Source organism: Rousettus aegyptiacus, unplaced genomic scaffold, assembly GCF_014176215.1.
Source record: "Rousettus aegyptiacus isolate mRouAeg1 unplaced genomic scaffold, mRouAeg1.p scaffold_m13_p_15, whole genome shotgun sequence".
Taxonomy (NCBI): Eukaryota; Metazoa; Chordata; class Mammalia; order Chiroptera; family Pteropodidae; genus Rousettus; species Rousettus aegyptiacus.
The window spans coordinates 54,759,882-54,783,544 of record NW_023416290.1 but is presented as its reverse complement, the minus strand read 5'-3'; the positions used below and the strand labels follow the sequence as shown (position 1 = coordinate 54,783,544).

Sequence of the window (23,663 nt, the reverse complement as noted above, 5' to 3'; positions counted from 1 at the left end):
GTTCTCATCCTGGAACAAGCTGGGAGTTGGGTGGGGTAAGTTGAGTTCAGCGATGATATTTTAAACTTCTGGCTTGGAGGAAGTAACAGGCCGAGCGTTTGCAGATGGAGGCTGTGCCGGAGCTGAAACAGCGAGCCTGCAGGGGGTAGTGGTGTCATCGCGGACAGAGCTTCGTGGCGTAGACGATTGGGTAAGGGTTCGAATCCTGGATTTAGGTTGAGCCCTGACTTGGCTTTTAGTGGCCGACCTTGAAACTTGCTGACCTTGGGCCAGCTCCGAGCCTCCCTGAGCCTCAGTTTGGCTACTTGCCAGGTGGAGAGACTTCGGGGTTGTGCTGAGCATGGTGCACCGTGGTAGGACATGGAGAACGGGAGGTTGGTGCCTGGTACTCGGTAACTCCACGTGGACATGTGAGCCGTCCTAGCGATGATGATTTTTCGGGGTCGAACTGTATCCCTCCAAAAAGCCATGTTCGGGTCCTTACTCCCCCAGCGCCTCAGGATGTGACCTCATCTAAAAATAAGGTCCGTACAGAGGTGTTCTCATCAAAACGAAGTCACTGGCATGGCCTCTGATCCAATATGACTGGCGTCCTTATCAAAAGGGGGAATTCGGACTCAGAGACGGACACGCACGGAGGAAAGACGATGCGAGGGGACACAGGGAGGCGGTGGCCATGCGACTGGCATGAGGCAGCTCCCGGCCGGGGATTGCTGGCAACCACCACGAGCTAGGGAGAGGCGGGGACGGCTTCTCCCAGGGGCCTCAGAGAGAGCGTGGCCCTGCCCACACCTTGACTTCACACTTCCAGCCTCCAGAACCGGGAGAAAATGCATTTCCGTTGCTTTAAGCCACCCGGTTTGTTGGTAATTCGTTACGGCAGCCGCAGCAGACTAGGATGATGATGGTGATAATGATGATGATGATGACGATGCCGATGATGGTGGCGATGATGATGAAGAAGCAGCATTTCTGACTTGCTTGTCGGCTTCTCTGTATGGCGCATTGAGAGGAAATTCAGACCTTACAGGAGCAACCCCGAGTTTTAAGGATGGAAAAGGCAGCAGCAAGTCCTTCCATGCCGCAGAGACACTATGTTGAGGTAGAAGAACATAGACTCGGGCACGGGCTTGTCCTGGGTCGGAATCCTGAACGGGAATCTGTCTCTTGCTTTGGGACCTTGGGTGATTTACTTTCTCAGAGCCTCAGTTTCTCCCCTTTTCTGCTCATGCTGCTGACATCGACTGCAGGGCGGAGACTAAAATGAAATCGTATAGGGCAAATTTGTGGCACGTGGGAGGCCTCGAGTAAAAGTCATTTCTTCCCCGCTTAACACATGGGACTCTGGAATAAAGCTCTGTGACGCTTGTCAAACCCAACAATCAGAGGTGGAAAGAGAGAGAGTGGCATCTGGAAAGGCCCGCACTTCGTGGACGCAAATACGCTGTCGCTAACGGAGGGGTCGGGGTCCCTGGGAGGATGGCGTGAGACGCTGGGGCTCCTGATTCTTATTGGCAAGAATGACCCTGACGTCCTCATTGCTCTCCGACGACTTAAAACATCGTGCAGAAGCAAGTAAAGGCTTTTTCAGCCCCAGGTGGCTTGAAAACAGCCCCTGGGTGCAGCCTGACTAAGCTGTTGGCCCCACGACCCACTCTGCTGGAGTGGGTCCTGCCCCGCCTTTCTGCCCTGCAGGACTCCCAGTCACTCTGGCCAGGACCCTGGGTGTTTATTCTAGTCATATCTACTTGAGTTTCCACTGCGAACCAGCACTCTTCGGGGGTCTGGGCAGGAGTAGTGAGCACGGCAGAGAAAAAGTCCAGCCCTCATGGAGCTGAATTTCAGCAGAGGGAGACAGACGACAAACAGGCATTGACTGTATAGAGAAAAATTTACCGCGAAGGAGGCTGGGGAGGGCTGAGGGGGTGTGTGCCGTCAGATGGGGGGTTCAAGGAAGCATTCCCTGAAAAGACGACATTTGAGTAAAGACCCAAAGGCGCTGAGGAAGTGAGCATGTGGCATTCTGGGGTACAACGGGTCCTAGAGAGAGGGACTCGCCAGTGCAAAGGCCCTGGGGCAGCTGCGTGTGTGAGACGTCGAAGGAACCTTAGAGGAAGCTGGTGAGGTGGGAGGGAGCAGGTGACAACGATCCGTTGATAAGGGGGAAGGCGGGAGGGTGGGGCGACCGCATGGCCTCGCTGGGGACTTTCGCTTTTACTCGGAGTGAAGCAAGAAGCTCATGGAGGGTTTTCAGCAGAAAAGTGACCTCGGCTTCCTTTTTTTTTTTTTTTTTTTTTCCCAAGATGCCACCGTCTGCTTTGTAGAGAATCGTAGGGAGGCTATTACAATACTGCAGACAGAAAGTCCAAATATTTACTTATGACAGATCCCTAGAGAAGAAATTACTGGGTCCAAGGGGAGGCACGTCTTAGGGTCATGGTTTTTACCAAACGGCCTTCCAGAAAAGCTTACCAGTTTCCTTCCCGAGAGCGGCGTTTTGAGCATGCACACCTCCTCAGGCCCAGGCTAGCCCTGCACCTGATCATCCGTACCGATCTTTGTGTGGCGGATTGGCCAGACGAGTGTTGTTCTGATTTGCATTTCCTTATTAATGAAAACATCGTCATCTCTTCGCTGGCCGTCGGTGTTCCTTACTTATTGTCTGTGTGTATCTTTTACTCATACTTTCATTAGGTATGCATTTTTCTCTTGCTGATTCGAGGTCGTTCTTTATATATGAACGTTGCCAACTACCTCTTCAATGCCTTACTCTGGTATGTATTTCTATCAGAGATGTTCTGAATTATCTGGAGATAACAAACAGCTTATATGTTGGTTAGAATGAATATTGTGGAATAAACAGTAAGTGAAAGCAAAAATCATAGATTGGCGTCCCCGGGTTAGCCCGAACCAAGTTTCTTTCTGTGGGAACGCCATCTTCCCTCTCAGTTTTCTCATCCGTTTCATGCCAGGGTTGTTGATTATATATAATGATATCAACGTCAAAAAGGATTCTATGGTAACTGCAGCAGTTGTGGTCCACCTGTATCTACTTAGTATCGCTGAGTTTGAGACGTTGTGCCATGTTCTTTTAAATACCACAGACTGGATGGAAAGTGAAATAAGTGTCGGCTACGGTCATCGTCGCCAACTGACCCAGGACTGCACTTCCACATAGACGTGGGCTCCTGACTCCACTTTGCTGGCAGCTGTGACCTCAGGCCACTCGCCCCACCTCTGAGGATCTCACTTTTCTCCCTCAAAGGGAAGGAGGTGACGCAATGGACACCGAGGTCATCTCCAGCGCCATCTTTCTTATTCCTTGTTAAGAGGACTAGAAAGAAACGGTCGTGAGGACATGGAGGCTTCGGCCTAGCTCGAGGTTGCAGAATGAACCAGCGACCTTTGGGTTTACACCCAGGCTCAGTGCCTTCAAGCCCCTGGCTCTTTCCCAGGCTCCGAGCCCCCCTTTATGGGCAAAGATCCAAGATCTGCCATGACGATTGTCCGTCACCCAAGGGGCCGACTTCAGCGGTGCTGTGAATCCCCGCTAAGACGTTGGCCTGTGAGCGAGAGTTATGGGGACATGGAGAAGAAGGAAGGATGGCGATTGCAGGGGAAATGTCTGGATTTCTGAGGACGACGGGCGAGTCTGGGCAGGAAGAATCTAGAAGGAACTGCAGAGAGCCCACGATAAAGTGAGGAGGCAGGAAGAAGCGTGGGCGGGGTACAGGTCCAGGGAGGACCCAGCGCACGGATCCTCCGGATCAGCTTCATCAGTTACACCCCGTAAAAACCGATGGTTCTAATTCACATTTATGTCACTTTCTCTTTGGTGTATGCCACTGATGTGTAAAGAAACATTGCCCCTTATTTAAAACTCGGTGATGCTAAATAAATACAGGCGGATCCACATTATCAGAAAACCATAGGATTCTTTGCTTGTTTTACTTCGATGTCATTAGCCAACCCTTTTATCATACAGGTGAGAAAACTTAGGTCCGGAGAAGGAAAATGGTTTTCTTTTCCGGAGCGATCAGATGGATGCGTTTACTTTCTGAGAACCAAAGCTGAAGTGAGACTGAGCTGGTCAGTGTGCACGACGAACCCCCAGGACTCTCCTGCCCGGGAGCGGAAAACCAGGCCTCATCCGGAGCGCGCCAGCTCAGGTCACATTAACTTCTTGTGCTGGCTTCTGTCACGGCACCCGAAGCATTTTAGTGACTTCTTTTGTACATACCTCTGTCTTCCTCATTATTTTGTGGCTTCCTGGGAGCAGATACTGTTATACTGTTATTTTCTTTAGAACCCAGAGGGTCTAGTGTAGTATCTGGCACATAGTAGATGGTGAAGAATTTTTTTGGATGAAATAATGAAACCTTGTATAATTCAATTCAATAGACATTCCACACTAAAAAGATTGGGATGGTGTGTTAGTTAGTAATACAGGGTTAATAGCTGCGGTAACAAATAGTCCCCACAATGTTTAATGGCTCAAATATAAAAACTTTTTTTTGACACTTGTGCGAAAGTCCAAAGTGACTCTCGTTCAGTGGGTGGCTTTCCTCCATGTGGTGACTCACAGACCTAGGCTTCTCCCACCTTTGTGACCCCGCAGTCCCCTAACATTTGGTCATTGTCTGCATCCATTGGCAGAGAGGTAAAGAGTTAAAGAGGTAAAGAGAGAGGTAAAGACCCACCCACTTCTTAAAAGCCTGGCCTGAGAAATGGCAAACGTTTCTAGCGTCATGCCTTGGCTGGAACTCTGACACAAGCCTGCGTCTAGCCACAAGGGAGTCTGGGACACGTAGTCTAGCTGTGCGTCCAGGAAGAAGAGGAAACCGGTCCGATGAACAGCCAGCAGCCTCTGCCACAGATGGTGAGTGGGCCTCGAAACCCTGTCACTTGAAGCTCGTTTGAAGGAATCGAGACTGTTGGGCCTGGAGAAGGAGGATTCCTGGTAAAGTGGCATTTGTAATCGCACACCACAGTTTGCCAGCTCCCGGTCTAGAGGGATCTGAAGTCCCTCCCACCTCGAGACGCTGCGGTTGTATGTACCATGCATCGCGGTTTGTTAGAACGCTCTCTGAGCGCTGTTGCTGCTGGGAGGTGCGGAGGGAGGCAGGGGATGAAGCAAAACTGGATTTCAGGTTGTGCCGATTACTGGAGACTCTAAATATGTCTCTCTAAATAACATAATGGCATATTTATATATTAGTATAGTATGTAATTGCTCTATAATGGTCATAATAGTAGGTGACATTAATCCGACACTTGCTATATTCCAAGAACTGTACAGAGGGCTTCACGTTTGATCCTCATTTATATTTATGAGTAAACGGAATCTCAGAGACGTCACCTGCCCAAGGTCACACAGCCTGCGCTCTCAAGTGCTACACTGTGTGTTCCTCATTGGAGCCCGACACCAATTCTACCAAGTAGATATTGCCACTGAGGAGGAGTCGTAATTTGGCATTAAGGAATGAATGAAATCCACCTTTTAGAGCTCCACGGGCTTTACGGACTCTGCTAGGTTAATACCATAATAATCGTAAGCCAACCCAATGGAGATGGTATTTGTAGCCCAATGTCACGATGAGGAAACTGAGCCTCAGAGCAGCCGAGACGCTCGCCCGATGTCACCCAGCAGGCATGTGGTTGAGTGGGTGTGTCGATTAGGACACTTCCTGCTGCATTGATCCAGATGAGTAAATGAACGGCGAGGAAGTTCACTGACTCGTGTAACTGACTCGTGTAACTGCCGGCCCGCGAGGCGAGGGACGAGTCGATCCTGGTCCCCACGGGACACACGCAGCACCCTCAAATCGAGGTGATGTAAGGAGAATTTCGTAATGGGGTTTTCTAAAACTGAGGTTAAATTGACATAAAATTCACCGTTGACTGTTTTAAAACATACAAGTCAGTGGCCTTCGGTATATTCACAGTGCTGTTCAACCATTGCCTCATCCCCCCAAGAAAATCCCTGTGCCCTTTAAACAGTCAGTACCCGACCCCCCACCCTCACCTCCGAGGCCCTGGCAACCGCTAGTCCGCTCTGCGTCTGTACGGAGTTAGCTATTTTGGACGTTTTATATAAGTGGAATCACACAATAGGTGGCCTTTCGTGCCTGGCTTATTCCACGTGGCATCACGTGTTTGAAGTTCGTCCACGCCGTGGCACGTATCGGTACTTCATTCCTTTTTGTGGCTCAATACTGTTCCATCGTACGGACAGGCCGCATTTTGTTTATCCAGCTGTTGCTAGACGTGTGCGTTGTTTCCACCTTCCGGCTGTGGTGAATAGCGCCGCTGTGAACATTCACGGTCAAGTGTGTGTTTGGAAGCCTGTTTCCACTTCCTGGGGGCATATACCTACGGATGGAATTGAGTCATCTGCTAACGATGTTTAAGTTTTCGAGGACCTGCCAGCCTTTTCCGAAGTGGCTGAACCATTTTACATTCCCCCCAGCAATATTAACTGACTTCTCCGCACCCTTGCCAACACTTGTTATTTTATGTTTATTTTTTTTTTAATTATTATTATAGCCGACCCAGTGGCTATGAAATGGTATGTCATTGCGGTTTTGATTTGCATTCCCCGCATGACTAATGCCTTCGAGCACCTTTTCCTGTGCCTGTGGGCCACGTGAGGGGTCTTGGAGGAGCTGTGGGCATGCGTGGGGCATCTCCAGGGATGGCGTAGTGCCCGGGACACATGGCTCAGGGGCTCCCGTGTCACGCCTGGTGTGAGGGGTGGGGAGGGAACAGTTCCCGGAACCTGGAGGTAGCAAGGGCTGTGCACAGGGGCCCTGCCCAGACCTGAACCTTGGATGGAGGGGGCATCCAGTTCGCTGTGACCCACAGAGGGAGTGGGGTGGAGGGCCGGGGAGGTGGATACCTCATTCTCCCCTGTCTCCTGTCTCCCTCTTGGCTAAAACCATCTTGCAAACAGGGCGGGTAGGAAGCCCCTGCATTATTAGTGCCTGAGGGTCAAGTCGAGGCCCGGAGAAGGGGCAGCGGGGAGAGCAGAGTGAGAGGCTCACACAGGGCAGACTTAGCCTCTGTTCCAGGAACCCCAGCTCTGTTTCCTGTAGCCCTTTGGGTCTGTCCTTGGTGTGGCTTCTCCCTGAGGCTGGTAGCGAGACGAGCTGCGGTCATCGCGAGTTTCACATCTTCACTGTCATTGCGAGTTTCACGTCTTCACTGTAACGTTCAGAGGAAGAGAGAAAACACCATTTCCAGAACCCCTTGCAGAAGGTCGAGAAAGAGCTTTCCCCAGGAACCTACAGCTTCAAGTTTCATGGACCCAACGTGTGTCGCGTTTAGAACCTCATTGCTGGCAATTTACTGGGATGATCTGGACCCTTTGGGCCCACACCCCTGGATACGCAGAGACATGCACTTCCTGGGAGAAGGGGAACCCCGAACGGAGTCAAGAATGAGGAAGGATGCTGGGCGGAAACCCACAGCGGCCTTCCCTGGGCTTCCGTGGAACATCTGGCTGAGTGAGCCCCCGCTTCTTCCGCTCCACTGCCCACCGTGCCAGGGACGAGACCAGAAGCGTGGACCCAGGCCTCCTGCGGCTGGGCACGCCCTCGCTGCTGCGGGGCAGGCGGGCTGAGTCACGCGGGCAGCGTGCCATCTCAGGGGCGCAGCCTTCTCAGGCCTCCTCCGGAGGGGCACCCAGCCCCTGTCACCCCTCCTCCAGCCCCCTCCAGGGACTGAGGCCCAGTTCGGTCGGAGCCAGAGACCTGAGTTCACTCAGGAGTTCAAGGAGCAGGACCTTTTTGTAGATTTTGCCACGCGAGAGTGAATTTAAAGACCCATCTGTTACGTGATGTCGTTTAAGCGAAATCTCCAGAATGGGCAAATCTGTAGAGGCAGGAAGTTCACTGTCCTGCCTCCAGGGGCGGGTAGAGGTGGAATGGGGAGTGACTGCTGACGGGCGTGGGGTTTCTTTCGGGGGCGATGGAAATATTCTAAGATCGATTGCGATGCCGGTTGCATGACTCCGTGAATTGTATTAAAGCCATTGAACTGTACACTTTCAATTGGTAAATTGTATGGTATGTGAATTATATCGTGACAAAGCTGTTACAGAAAAAAAAGACATAAACGCTTGCTCAGCTTCTGCTCTCCGTTTCATTTAAAGTTGAAGTCGATTGCTACTGTGTTCCCTGATGGTAAAAATGATCTGTCGTTTGCACTGTGTTTTCCTCCTTCCCTGTCTTTCCTTCCTCCCTTCCTCCCTTCCTTTCTTCCTTTGCTTTGTCTTCTTCCTCCTCTACTCCGCCCACCTCTCCAGCCATAGCGAGAACCCACTGGGGCCTCTCTTCCCAGCCGGTTCTCCAGGGCCTCCCAGGCCCTGGTCCATCCCACAGTGGCCAACAGAGTATCAGCCAGGGAGGGCGCATTATGGCCTGAGGACTGTAGGATCCAAGTTTAGAGCCTTTCTTTTTCCTCTTCTTCTCTTCCTTCCTCCCACCTTTTCTCCCTCTCTTTCCTCTCTCTGTCTCTCTGTCTGTCTCCCTCCCCCCACCCGATTTCTTTTGGATACGCACCTCCCTCCCTTTAGCCTGTACAGATCCTGAGGACCTGACATAACCCCTGTACCCGTACGGGGTACGATGAGCAATGCTCGGCCAGTTAAGTGCTCCAGCCTCCGGCCACGGAGATTGGTTCAAGGATGCGCACGCACTCAGTCAACCCTGAGACTTCGATGAGAGCTACCTGACAGAGAAAGAGGGGTTTTTCTTCTGCAGAGATTGCTGAACTGTGGCTGGCCACGATCCTGACGGCTAGTGGCCCCCTTGGGGCGAGGCTGCCTGAAATAGACCCTTCTCCGCTCCAGGAGCGCAGAGCTGAGAGGCGGAGGGCAGCCCCTCCCAGACCACGTCCTTGGAGCCCCAGAATCTAGCCATTATATCTATCCCTGGGCTTTTCCATTTTGTCAGCCCATAAATTCCACCCATCTTTTCTTCTCAGGCCAGTATTTGTTGGATTTTCTATCTCGCAAAATAAGCCGAGGTGTGGCTTCTGCAAACTCAGGCCCTCCAGGCTTGCATGGTCCAGTCGGCTCCTTTCCATGACAACCCCAGAACCTCGAGGGGGGACCAGCCCTTTCAGCTCCTACCTCTTGTTTCAGAAGGAGCCCAGAAACTGCTTCCGCAGAGCGGCCAGGCTGACGTCGGAATGTCCCGACCCAGCCCGTGAAGGCCTTTGTAAGGGCATCTGGGGACCGCCCGGCGGCCTTTCCGCGTCCCACAGGGAACGGCTTGCTGTGGCAGGTCAGCGTGTGTCTGTGCAGCTGGACGGGGCTGTGTCCTGGGAGCTGTGGCCTTTGCTCCTGGCATGGGGTTCTTCTCTCTTTTCTTTCGTTCCGTCTGGCAATGGATTGTGAGCTGTTTGAGTCACACGCATCTGCTCATTCAGGATTTTGCGTGTTTGTGGCAGCGGGGGAAGGCGGCCTGCATCAGCTCAGGCTGCCGGGCTGCCCGGAAGGGAGGTTGCTGATGCTCTTCCTGCCGTCTCCCCGGCTCCCGGGAAACACGGCGGCGGTGTCACCCGAGGACGGGGACTCTCCTGTCACCGCTGTGGCTCCGAGGCTTTTTGGAGCCGATGGACTTTCTGTTAGATGCTTTCGTCTCCAGAGCAGGTAGCGAAGGCCGAATGGGACAGTAGCATTACCCCTTAGACTAGTTCCTTGTGGTTCTTTGTCATTCCCGGAAAGGAGGGTTGGGGGAGGTGGGAAGCCTGGGTTTCTAAGAGAAGTTTGGTTCACACCTGGCCCCAGGTGAGGCTTAGGATAACGAGGACAGTCTGAAAGCAAGAGGCTTCAGGGAGTCCAGGGCACGGTTTAGCTGGCGTTGACTGGTTGGCAACTGGACTCTGAGAGGAAGTGAGAATGTTCTGGGAAAGCGTTGGTGGGGGGCTGTTTGTGTAGGCGGTCATGCATTCATTCAACAACCATTTACTGAACGAGACACTGTGCTGGCCGCAGGGTTTTCCGTTTCCCCCCAGGTCTTTTCTGGGAAGAATGGGATGGGAGGGGGCACTGTTTGGCGTACAGCTCTGTCGTGCCTGGGTGGGCGACTTTCCGAGAGGCTTCCAGTCTGGTGGGCATCCCGAATTCGGTGACACCGGGTGGTGACGGAAGTGGACTCGGCCTGCAGTGAGCCAGCTGCGTCCAGGCTTAGCGTCCTGCCCGGGTGTCGCCTGCCGCACCTGGGACACAAAAGGCTGCGAAGTAGAAAGATTCGAATCCTCCTTAGGAGAGCCTTGACTCTGGAGGAACTTCGTTTTCACAAGACGTCTTGGCGACGTTGGCCGACCCTTCTAGGGTTACGGGCAGTACCGTCCGTAAGAAGCAGAGACGGGTTCCTGGAAAGGCTGGAGGGCTGGGACTGCTCCAGCAGCGCTGTCCCCTGGTCACAGGTCTCCGTGGTCGGGCTGACACACGGCGTCTTCTAAGGCTTCCCGTTCGACTGGAGCTGGTGGGCTGAGAAAGCTGAGTTTGGGCCGCAGGAGAACTTCCCTAGAGTTTAGAAGGAACCCCAGTTCCCCACCTTGACGACTCCTGTAGAAGTCTTTCCGCTGTTTCCCTTGTTGCTTTTTATTTCATTTTTATCACGTATTCAGTGAATGGGTTTTTACTGAGCATCTATAAAAGCATTTTGCTGCATCATGTCATGTGACTTTATTGTGTTGAGTCTTAGACACAGACTGCCTCTGCCTTCAGGAATGAGATGAAACAAATGAGTCAGACACCTGCTCTTCTCTCTCTGCCAGACTGTCCTCTCCCCCCTTTGGAAGCCATCTTCTTCCAGGAAGCCTTTCTTGATTGGACCTGCCCCTCTGTAACCATTTAGCAAATACTGCTGTGCGTCTGTTGACCGTCAGCCCCTGTGCCAGGGCCTGAGGGGGGGTGGGTCAAGATGGGAGACTAGAGGGGAGTAAGTCCTGGAGGAACCGCTGGTACTGAGTGTGGTCATGGCAGCAGCATTGGCCTTTGTATGTGGAGGTTTCCAGTATGTTCCTGCAGTTGGGTCAGTGTGGCATTTTATTGTTGCTTCCTATTCTTGAGTATACTTACTGAGATTGTAAGTCTGAGATCGATGGAACGTGTTGGCATATCAAAAACTATTTATTATGTTTTATGCTATGTTCAATCAACGAATGCATCTTTCATTCATTGTTCAACTGCGTTTCCTGTCCTAGAAATCGGAACCTTGTGCACTGTTGGTGGGATCCTAAAATAGTGCAACCTCTGTGGAAAACAGTATGGCAGTTCTTCAGACATTAAAGCTAGAACTACCTTGTGATCCAACAGTCCCACCTCTAGGTGTATATCCCAAAGGACCGAAAGCAGGATCTCAAAGCGATATCCGTATATCCATGCTCGTGACAGCATTCTTCACACTAGCCAAGAGGCGGGCGACCCAAATGTCCCTCGATAGATGAATGCAGAAAGAAAATGTGGTCCAGCCACACAATGGAATATTATGCAGCCTTAAAAAGGAATGGCAGTCAGACACATGCTACAGCGTGGGTGAACCTCGAGGACATTAGGCTAAGTGTGCTAAGCCAGTCACGAAAGGACAAATGCTGTATGATTCCACTTGCGTGAGGTCCCCGAAGTCTCGTCAGACTCATAGAAAGGAGAATGGCGGTTGCTGAGGGCGGGGGGAGAGGGACATGGGACTCGTTGGTTAATGGGTACGGAGTTTTAGTTTTGCAGGTTCACAAAGTTCCAGAGGTCTGTCGTACAGCGCGTGACTGTACTTACCACTACTGAACTGGACACTTAAAAATGGTTAAGATGGTGAATTCTGTGTTACGTGGTTTGTTTGTTTGTTTGTTTTTTAACCACAGTTAAAACTTTAAAAAATATATGTATCTAGCCCTTTAGTGCAGACATTTTCTAAGTGTTGAGAACTTTTTGGTGAAGAAGCCAGACAAGGCCCCTAACCGCGTGGACGGTCCCCTACAGTCCCCTGCCGCGTGCTGACTGTCTCACTCGTGTGGGCGAGGACGTGGAGATGCAGAGGTGAAACCGCTTGGCCAGGTATTTGGCCAGATCCCCAGAGTGAAAACCACATCCGGGGGTGGGAGGGCTGAGAACCCGGAGCAGGAGACCGGCCTGGCCGGGGGGACGAGAATTCAAGGCCTGGCTCAGCGGGGCGCACGGGGTTTCCACAGGGTGTCCTCAGGGTGTCCGGGGGCTCAGTTCAGCCGTCAGACAGAGGTGGCCATGTAGCAGCGCTGTGCCTCGGCTGTGGCAGAGGAGTCCGCAAACATTTGCCCGGTGAAAGCATGAATGCAGGCTGTGGCTTCGCATCTGTCACTCTGTGTACTCAGAAGTCCCTCTGCTTGCCTGTGCTGCCGGGTGTCACGCCATTCATCCCCCAAAACCTGACGCTGCTACCAGGTCCCCCCGTGTCTCGTCCTCTGTGTTCTTTCTGTGCTTTGTCCCAAGTTCGTTTTCGCGGTGACCAGCAGCTGTCGATGGACTTTTCTGCCTCACGGTGGAGGAAGGTGCCCAGCTTGGAGTGGCACCTGATGGCAACTGTTGAACCGTTGTGGGGATGAATGAATGAATGAATGAATGCATGGCAAACTAGAAGATAGAGTCCTATATTTACTGCATGGTTTTATAATATCGCAGGCATTCATTAGATCTTGTTGTCTGTGTACTGACAAGTGAAGAACTCCCTTCCTTTTCTGATCAGAAGTATGAATACACATGGCTTCCAAGCCTGGATGCCTGAGCAGCAGATGGATGGGAGACTGTGGGGTGACTCTTCGTCCGGGGGCAGGGGTGCTTCGGAGGATCCTGAAGATGACTTAGGCTTCTCATTTCTCAGTCTTCTAAGGACCACCTTGAGCTTTAACTAGACGAGATCGGAACATTTCTGAGATATACTTTTTTTTCCCTTTGATTCTGAGATGCCTGTGATGGCAATATGCATTCTTGACATTGTCACAGCGTTGGAGGCGAAAACAGAAGGTCTGCCACATTAAATTTCAGTGATTGTAAGACACATTGTGTTTCAGGAATGGCAAAATGTAAAAATATGGCTGTCACCGAACGGAAGGAATAATGGGTTTACAAAGAGCGTTGTCAAATCGGGTTGCCGGATGGGCGGTACCTGTTGGACCCGCTTCGGGGAGATGGGAATGAGCTTGAGTAGTGAGGCTGGTCTTGCTAACTTGTCACGGGTCTTTTTTTAGTTCTAGCATTAGGGGAGAAGTCCATACAGCAGAGACCTCTTTCCTGAGGCTGCCGCTGCTCTGAAAGTCTGATAGGACTTAAAGGAAAGGAGAGTCTTTTAGAGTCAGCTCTAGGTTCCACTTACTAGCTGTGAACACTCTAACTAGATGCTCGTCCTGGATAGGCTCACTTTTCTTCTCCGTAGAATGGGACAATAACAATACCTGTCTCCTAGGGTTGTTAGAGGGGTTAAAGAAGTCATCGCTGTGTAGTGTCTGGTACACACAGGGAACATGCTGCGTATGCTAGCTATATTTATCTTTTTCAGCTATTATTTATTCTACGAGAGCCATTGTCTCCTCTGAAAAATAGGGTTCATAATGACAGCTTTGCTTTCCCCTGCTTGGGGCTAGGTGAAGAGTCAGCGCGGTTGAAGGTGGCAGAGCGGCTGGTGACCACACAGGGCTTGTGTCTGCCCGGTGGGCACTCAGCAGTGGTGCCTTCCTGCAGTGGGGTGAACGCCTTTCCACGCAAAGCCCTTTCCATCCTGGTTCCTTTTGCCTCGGCCAGGATGGAGGCTGCGACACTGAGGTGCGGCTCCTGGAGGTGACTTTCAGGCATCAGTCATACCCTCATTGACTGTCCCCAGGGCAGTGGCCAGGGGACAAAATCAGCTCCAGGAACCACACCCCTGATGCTGGCTTTGCTGAGAAGCTGCCGAGGCGGGACCTTGGGCTGCTGATGTCCTTCCTAGTCGTGTGTTGTCACAGTGGTGGGAGTTGTCTACCATACCTCTCGCATCCTTATCCGGGGGTCCCTGGGACTTCCAGCCTGTCCCTTGGTGGCCGAGAGCAGGCCCTTGCGCAGAAAGTCTCAGGTGTGACTTCAGTAGTATGTACTTGGGCTTCAGTGAACTTGTGAGCATCAAGGCCATGTACGTAAACACCGTCACGGCCTGCTGCCTTCCCCGTTGTTCTAGAAGACGCAGGCTCAGGGAAGCGAAGTGCATTGCCCAAGGTGTGGACGTAGCCCTCCTGCTCCGAAGGCTCGCCTCTTTCCATTGCTTGGGAGGCGGTGCCGGCACCGGGCCGCCCGCTGCCCGCTTCTCCGTGGAGAGCCCCGCGGGCAGCCGCACAGATGGCTCAGCGCTCGGCGGGCTGCCTGGGAGTAAACACGCCATTGCTCCGAAGGACCTCGGTCGCGCTGTTAAAACGGCAACACAGCAGACCCTCGGCGCCCGCGGATGCCGCGTCCCGCACGTGCGCCTCTTCCCAGGGGACCCGGAAGGAAGCGTGTGATTTCGTGGGGGTGCAGACCGCTGGCGTGCAGCGCGGGTGGGTGGCCAGCGAGTGAGCCCCGCCGGCCTCCGGCGCGCGCCTCTCAAGGTTGCTTGGTTGTTGTCTTCTTGGGTCACAGGGGCTGTTTCTTTGGCATTCCCTCATTTTAAGATTCATCAAATCCTCAGGATGCAACTTTTTAAAATGCTTCGGATTTACTCGTTACCTGTGGATTGGAGGTTCCCGTGGCATCCAGCACGTCACCTTTTCCTCTTCACCCGTGAGGTTATTTGATTAACATCTGAGTCTCTGAAACAAGGGCTCTACACGGAGCCCATGTCTGTTTCGCTAATCATCATTATATCCTTGGCATTTAGCTTAACAAAGCTTTGTTTTCAGTAAATAAATGGATGAATGATGCATTTCCCCAACAGGGAGGCCTCTCAGCACGGAAGGCTCTGGCGGACGGGAAGTAGCATACAGTAGGCACTTACTAAATGTTCGAGCTGGGTCCCGTGACATCACATTCACCCCCAGATTAGACCTCTTAGGAGAAGCATCCTGCCTGTTGTTTCTAAACCTGCCCCCGCCAGACTGTCAGCTCGGCCTTCTCGGCTTCGCCTCCTCACTGTTGGCCTTGCCTGTAGCATCCCCAGCTGCCCATCCCAAACACTTGCTGATGGGCAGGGGCTAGAGGAATTAGGAGGCATGGCAAGAGTCCAGAGTTACCTGTGCAGAGGCCACAGGTGCATAACTGGGGGCTTCTCGGGACAGGTAAGGATGAGGACTCATTGCTCGTGAGTGGATATAGAAACTGAGAGACCTAGTAATTGGTACGAAATCACCATGACCAGCTCGGACCATCTCAGAGTTCCCCATTCAAGAATTATTTCACGAGAAGTTTGACTTACCTGTTTGGCACAATCGGAAAGTAACACAGAACAAGATGTACCCCACCCTACTCCACACTGCCTTGCTTAGCATAGTGAGCGAAGCCCTGAACTGTGAAGTCAAAGCCATTCCAAGCTGGAATCCTGAATCTGCCGCCGCCAACTAGCCGTGTGTCTCGGAAATGCTGTGTCACTTCTGTGAGCCTCAGCTTACTTATCTGTAAAATTCAGACAAAGTTTCTTGCAGGGTTATGGTGAGGATCGAATGAGCTGGTGGATGAGCCTGGAATGGGTCTGGTACATAGAAAGTGCTCGATAAGGGGTCGCTAGTGTTATTGTTGTTATTATTACTATTAGTAGTACTGTAGGAGTTCAGAAATGCATAGATCGTTGGGCTGGGAAAGGTGAAGGAAGCTCCCTGGAAGAGGGGAAATTTCAAGTAGGACTCGATAAGTTGGGCTTCGAATAGATAAAAGGAAGGTGGGCATAAATATACGTTGAGCTGTCTCCTTTAGGTTCCCTGATTTTCTAAGCACAGCTTCCGTAGAACAGGAGAGAATCGCATCAGTAAATAGGGAGAGTGTTTGCTGTGATGTTATGGGAGAAAAGAAATTGCCCAAGCTGCAGCCAGCTGCAGATGACTCAGGAGTTCATAACATCCTCTATAAAAGGATGCGAGTCCCAGAATCCGTGAAGTCACTTCTGTTGAATAAAACTCAACACCTATTTGGGGACCGACAGTAAAGACTGGATTGGAAAAATCACATACCGAAGGATTTATGTCTCTTATTCCTGCCTGGCACGCAGGAAGTACCATCCCGACTGACAAACCGTAAGTCACGAAGTCCCCGAAGAGCATTTCAATGGAAAAGCAGAAACGTGGGTGGATAAAAAATGCGACGCTTGATGGGAATGAATTCTGGTTCACTCTCGCGGGCAGACACTCTAAATCTTTCATCGCCGGTGGCGGCGGGAAATGAGAGGTCGTAGCGGAAAGCACAGGGCTTGAGATCACAGGTTCGCTCACTCCTCTGGCGTGTTTATGGAGCGCTTGCTTACGCACGCTGCGTTCCGTCTCTGTCTGAGTCCATCCTCCGGCTGTGCTCGGCCAGTGAGGCAGGGAGGGGTCTTGGTGCGTAAACGCCCCAGTTTCCTGACCCCGGGGGGGGGGGCGCAATACTGCGGTGTGTTCTCCACTTGCAGATGGTCCCTGGTGGGACTGCTCCCCCGGCTCCTAAGCGGTGACCTGCATGACCTCAGAAGGGCTCCCTAACTTCTGAGTTTCAGCTTCTCGTGGGATGGTCGTGCGGATCAGATGAGACAACATCGCCGCTACTACCAGTAGTTACCATTTATTCACTGAGTAGTGGGGACCAAGCATTTTGCTCAGAGCTTTAATTACATCACCTTGCTAATTCTCACAGTGACTCTATGGGGTAAGTACTTTAATTATCCCAGTTTTATTAAAGATGAGGGAAAAAAGATAAATAACTCACCAAAGAGCCGTAATCTGAGTTCCAAACCAGGTGCATTTTTTTCTGAAGGCCACTTCCAACAAGAAGCCAAATGGTTAGAGTACAGGGTCCAGGGAAGCTGCTGTTATTAATCTTAGTAAGTACCCAGCATATTGCAACCGCTCCATATTTGAATTAAAAAAAAAAAAAATGAACCATTGAGATCATGAACCATCTTTTGTTCTTGGTTCTGTCTTCAGGCATCTCGAACAGTCCCTGCCACATGATGGGTACAAAACAAACATTTGTTGAATGAATGATTGAATGAATGAATGCACAATAGAATTTTTGTAGTTCCTGGTAGTTCCCTGGTTTTAAGGAAGTCCTATTAATTGAAATGCATTATTTGTTTCACACTTACAAAAACCAGTCACAGAAAGGAAATAGCCTTAAAATCCTATTTTTCTCCAGGTATTGGGATAATAAAAGATTTTAGTTTTCATGCTTTAACGTTTTTTCATGATGGACCCAGATTCCTTTCATAACTGGAAAGAAGTCTATTTTTGAGAAAGAATCCGTTTCAAAGCCTAAATGGGTCCCGAAGCGGCGTGGGCGAGAGGCTGACATCCGCGTAGATGCTGACCCAATCTGAGTGGGTTCACAGCGGAGGGAGCAGGGTGTGAACCGACTTTGGTGTCACGCCTCACACAGCTTGCACGCACCATCTCTGGAGGTTCACGCCAGTCTCGTGACGTGGGCCAGGCTAGGATTAGCAGCCTCAGTTCACAGACCAAGGGACCTGGGAACCAAAGAAGCTCACCAAGCAGGTCGAGGCTCTGCGGAGGGGCGGAGCTGGGTTGCACTCAGGACGTTTGCCTTTAAGCCCAGTGGTCTTTCCCCTCCATCCCGGAAGCCTCCGCTGAAGCCCCAGGAAAGGAAGTGGAACAAGGGTGCAGGTGGGTTGGTGGACCAGGGACTCACGTGACAGCTGTCTCTGAGCACGCGCAAGACCCTTTTATAGAGGGAACGCCTGGCTTGGAGTTTCTCGATCATCCGACCCGGGTCGGAGTCCCAGTTCTGCCACATACTGTCTTGGACACATTACAACATATCTCTGAGACTTGGTTTTTCTTATCTGTAAAACTGGCCCAAAGTCTACCTTGTAGGGTTGTCGCAAGGGTCAAATAGGGACCAAGGGGCTGGACACTCTGCACGAAGTAGCTCTGTCATTTGTCATCGCACCTACGCTGTCTGCGTGCAAGGCTTTCATTTTTTCCCACCTGTTTTGCTACTCACTGGTGTCCGTCAGTACCATTCCCATGTGTATTAGTATGGTTTTGCCACGCAACAAAAACCCCAGGATTACAGTGGCTCGCTTGACAGCAGATATTTATTGTCGTGCTCACGGGTCTGCGGGTCATCCGTGGTTTGGCTGATCTAAGTCAGTCTGTGCTGGCTCAGGGTGGACTTCTGATCGGGTTCGGATCCACCTCACATGCCATCCATCAGTCTGGGGTTCATTTCAGACTGAAAGGTAGCAACCGATGAGGGCTGGGGAGACACACTTCCCTCACCACCCGTCACAGGAGTGCAAGAGGGAGGGACTTGGGAGACATACCTTGTCTCCTCCATCCATATCTTATTGCCTAAACAAGTCGATGGTCCAGCCCAGAATGGGGTGAGACCAGGAAATGAGCACCACCTGCCATCATGGGAAGTGCTGCACTTGACAAAGGGCAGGGATGGGTCATTCAGATTCGGGCTGAGAGTGAAGAATTAGGAGTCCTGATCCAGCCTGATGTGAGCCCCTCACATTTCCATACGAACTTTAGGATAGGATTGCCAATTTGTCAATGTTCCATCTGATCTAAATGCGTGATTCAGACTTCAGAAAGATTCGGTTGATCACTATTGACATCTAAGTTTGAAAGAAATGGTTCAATCACGTCTGCGACAAATATTTATTAATATTGTGGTGGGCACTGCGTGGTCGGTGCTGGTGAACACCAACGAGCAAATCCAAAGTACTCACGAAGCTTACAATTGATTCACATCCATTAAGATAAGTACTGTGGTCTAGTCTGGAGACTCAGGAAGAATCCCCCTAAGGAGGGAAGATTTGAGGAAGTGCAGGCGTTAACTAGGCAAAGAGGGTGAGCGAGGAAGCCGTCCAGGCAGAGGGAATAGCATGGACAAAGGGCCTGGGGTAGAAGGACCATGACAAGTTCCAGGGTCTCAGAGGAGCGCACATGGCTGAGCCTGGGTGGACAAGAAGAGGCCGGAGAGGTGGGCAGGAGTCAGACCATGTTAAATGATTAGGCTTTTTATCCCAAAGCACTCAGAAGCCACCGGAAAGCATTAAGCTGGGGGTGGAGAAGTAGGGATGAAACAAACAGATTTGGGTTTTAAACATCTCATTCTGTATATCGGCCAGGTGTAAGATGCGGACCTAACTTTTTTTTTTTTTTTTTTTATGGAACTATTAGAAATTTGAACAGTGGATATTCGGTGAATTGAGGAATTATCTTTTTCGGCACGGCAATGATATTGCTGTCATATTTTTATAAAAGACCTTATCTTAGAGATACATGCTATACTCTTGTTGCCTAAAATGATAAGATGTTTGGAATTTGCTTTGAAATGTTAACATCGGGAGGGGAAGAATTAGGATGTGGATGGGGTAGGATTGATTATGAGTGTATGGTGACTGGGGTGGGGGGTGGGTAGGGACATAGAGTTCATGACACTCTTCTCTATTTTTGGGTCTATAAACATATTTCTCCATAATAAAACATTAGAAAGGAGAAACGAATTATTCTAGCTTAAAGGTGGGGGACTAGCTTTCGGAGGAAGACCCGTTAGATAGCAGTCGCAGTGGCCCAGGTGACAGTGACGGAAGCTTGGTCCGGGACTGTGTCGGGGGAGATGGGCAGAGGCAGGTTGAGAGACCCTCAGGAAGTAAGGGCGGCATGAAGGGGAGGGATCGGATACGGGCGTGAAGGGGTTGGCGGGCCGAGGGCACCCCTCCGTTCCTGGCCCCGGACGGCAGTGCCGCTCTGGGCGAGGGGTCCCCGGGGGAGGACCAGGCATGTCCCTTGGCTCGTCTTGTTTCCACAGCCCCGCCTCTATTTCTCCTCCATTCCACAAATATTGAAGCTGTTCCCTTATGTAATACCTTTTTATTTCAGACTTTCTGCACTCTGTGCACTCAGCAATTAATTAAGCTTTGATATGCATGAATTAATTACAATCCGCTCTCGAGTTTGGGAGGGCTGGCCTGGAAAATGTATCTTCATCTATCTCTGCCTCTTTTCTGGGGCAGGTTCCCTTTCCCACGGGCGCAGAGCTGCAGGTGTTCGTCTGTCTGTCGTCCGTCTGTCTGTCTGTCGCACCTGTCGGCACGCTTTCATTTTGCGTTTAGGGGCCAAGGTCTAGGGAAGTTAATGACTTGTAAATTGCTCTCCAGTGGAGAGCTGGAAATAGAATGGCAGAGGATTCCCGGGCCTCGCACAGACGCAGCGGTGGAGAGCGCAGCCCCGAAGCGGCTTGCGGCCGGCACCCTTCACATGCCCGGACAGCCACCCTGCGGGGGAAGGACATTCCTAGCGAGGGTGCCGGCCTCCGAGCGCAGTCACGTGTTGGTCTGGGACAATGTCTCCTGCCCAGTGCTGCCGAATGACTCTTGTCACCTTTCTGCCCCCCATCCAGGTAATTTTCTGATGTGACGGCTGAGACATGAGATCTTCAGCCTCCAGGCTCTCCAGTTTTTCGTCGAGAGATTCACTATGGAATCGGTGAGTGGCTGTAGCCCATCTTGTCCAGACAGCCCAGGCCGGGAAATGTGGAGGGATCCTTGTGCGGGGGTTAAAAGACACAATTCGACTCAACGCGAGCGCTCGGATCTGACCGTGGGCGTGAGTGAGCACCAGTGCGAACAGACCACTGGCATCTGTAGAGCTGTGGGCTTTTCAAAGTGTTTCCTATCACATGACCTGTTTCCTTTACACTGAAGGAGAGGTGGCGGGTGGTGGTACCAGAATAAAGTCAGAAATAGCAACAACAGGGACATCGCCAACAGTAATAGGTGCTATTTTCACCGAGTGGCTCTTTAGAAATATTACTTCCTTCAATCCAGCTAGGCATCCCACCTGGTAAGAATTACTACATTCATTTTACAGATAAAGAACTTGCCCAGCTGGATTCAAAGCGAATATTTCCTGATTCCAGGTCTCCTGGCTCTTTCTTTTATGCCATTTTGCCTCTTGGTAGAGAGGCCTGGTACAGGGGCCCATGATGGAGTCTCAGCGGTCTGACCTCAGTGGGGTGGGGTTTGCGTCGGTCAGAGGATGGTGCAAAATTAGACTGGACAGGAAGAGCCATGAAAACGAGGCAGAGGAAACGCAGAGCATTTGAGAATTTTAAGGTCGCCGGGGTGACTGACACAGAGTCGACCTGCCGTGGCTGGCATTTCCCAGAAGTCAGCTGCCTGGCAGAAGGAGTCGGGGTGCTGGGAGGGTGTGGTTGAATCCGGGCTCTGCCACCAACTTTCTGGCCGACGTCAGGCAGGTCACTAACCTTCTCTGTATCTTTCCTTTCCTTATCCGTGAAAGGGGACCGGTGTTTGTTTCAGCTTTTCTTGTGCAGATCAGAAATAAAGGTGTACAATAGTGTGTCTTCCGTAGAGTAGGCCATAGAGCGTGGTAATCATTCCAAATTTTAGGATAAAAGTAATTTTTAAGGGTGGTTAGACAAGCAAAAGTGTCCGGAATGGGCGGGGAGGTGAGGGGCTAGGGGCAGGGAGGCCAACCTGAGAGGCTTTTATGTGACCTAGACATGAGGTGATAGGGGTCTTTTACCACCTTCCAAGACAAACGAGTTCGCCCGCTTATTTTCACAGTTTGACGAGGACAGGGTTACCCTAAATCGTGGTTTGTTTTGTTTTTTTAAATCACGAGTCCAACAACACGAAGGTGCCATTAGTTTCGCAGATGTCTTTTTCAGTGATATGTATTTGAATTGCAATAACTCGGTGCCTTATTTAGGATGAGGTTTTGTGACGAATGATGTTAAAACCTTAAAGAACATTGGCTTAAAGAAGATAGACGTGCGTGCCTTTCTTACCTAACAGAAAAGACGTAAGTAAATATCATACGGATTGACAGCTGCTGGGTGAGGCTCCATGCGGGAGGCCCTGAGGCCACAGGAGCGGCATGTAAAGCCGGTCACACAGATAACAAGGAGGTCCATCCCTTTCGACAGGGAGGAGTTGCAACATCGGTAGGTAAACTGATAGACCACATGCGGGCTACATCAAAAAGACATCAAGCACTTTGCTCCGTTCGCCGCTCCCCAGCCCTGCGGAGGGGTCAGGTCGGCTTTTCTTTTCCTTGTCTGTCACTGCGACAGATACTGATCTCCAGCTGGTACCCATGCAACAGAGAGATGTCGGAGCCCGGAGTTCAGTAGACAAGAAGGGGCACCCACAGGAGCAGAGGCTGGCTACAGTTATCAAGACATTAGTCCAGGGATCTCTTACTTTGTTTGATTATTAAAATAAATGTATGAATGAATGAATGAATGCGCGAATGAAACCACACCCCACAATGATGCGGTTTTCACTTCTGGGAACGCTGAAGTCCAGGGGAATAAAGATGTTTCTTTCTTTCTTTTTTTTTTTTTTTTCACTCAAAATGCCACCAGGACGGCAGGGGGACAGCAGATGGCAGCCGGCTTGGATTCTGAGCCAGCAGTAGGAATCAGTTGGCCTTATTTCCAAGGTTCTTCTCTGTACATAGAAACTAACTGACCTAAACCTCAGCCCCTCCTGTGCCAAGGCCAGGAGAAACCTCTGTGACTGCTCCGCCTGCCTTTGGCTTCCCAAAGGTCATGGCAGATGCCCTGTCATTATCATGTTGCCAGCTGTCAGCCCAAATCGAATTTCCCTGAGCACAGCTGATGTCCCTTTTTGGCCGCAGGACAGGGGTCAGGAACGAATGCCGCACACGGACAGGAAATGTGTCCCTCGAGCCGAGCACAGAAGCGCTGACCTCTCAACTCTGAGCTGCATTTCTGACATTGTTGGAAGGGTTGGAAAACCTTCTGGCTGTTAAAGGAAAAGAAGTGTGTTTTAGAAAAACGCTGATATCCAAGCCCTTTCGGTATAATTGGGGCTTTTTAAACTTCAACTGGTTATTCCAGAGTATCAGCCAGTCCTCAATTAGATACATAAAAGAAGGAAGTTTCTCCCTAGACTGAGTATTGGAAAATTGTGATCCTGGTCTTATTTCCTTCTCTCCCTTTATTTTTCCCTTCCTTCCTTCCTTCCAAATTCATCAAACAATACTACATGCCATGCCACCCTACACTGAATCCTGGGGAAATAGATGGCTAAAACGCATCACAAAGTCTTCCTGTGCTTATCATCCATTCATTTAAAAAATAAATTCTACAAGTATTTATCAAGCACCTACTTTGCTCCAGTCTCTTAGGAGACAAAAGACATGGTTTCTCCTCCTGCTGAGTTGACACTTTATTTTTTCACTTGCTTGCTCACCTGACACTGTCCAGACACTGACCCTGTCCAAGGGACCGTGTCGGCTTCCGGGGTACCAAGATGTACAAACATAGCTTCTGTCCTGATGGAGCTAAAAGATTAGACAATATCGTATTTGTCCCCAAGGGCTGCAGTGACGGAGTACCACAGGCTCAGCGGCTTAATAGAAATTTATCGTCTCGTAATTCCGGAGGCCAGCAGTCAGGGACTATGGTTGTTTCTGTTGTAAAGACAAGCTCGAGGAGGTTTGGGAAGTTGTCTAAGGCCACAGCGCTGGTA

At 50.9% G+C, this 23,663-nt stretch overlaps 1 protein-coding gene across 4 annotated transcripts in view; it reads left to right on the top strand.

Annotated features, from left to right (window-relative positions):
* Nucleotides 1–23,663, top strand: part of ASAP1 (ArfGAP with SH3 domain, ankyrin repeat and PH domain 1) — a 265,358-nt gene that overhangs the window by 10,940 nt on the left and 230,755 nt on the right. For all 4 annotated transcript variants that reach the window (XM_016119801.2, XM_016119799.2, XM_016119800.2 and 1 more), the window contains exon 2: nucleotides 20,540–20,625. In XM_016119801.2, coding sequence (XP_015975287.2) covers nucleotides 20,567–20,625 — 59 coding nt within the window. In that variant the 5' untranslated portion in view covers nucleotides 20,540–20,566. The remainder of the gene's footprint in view (nucleotides 1–20,539; nucleotides 20,626–23,663) is intronic.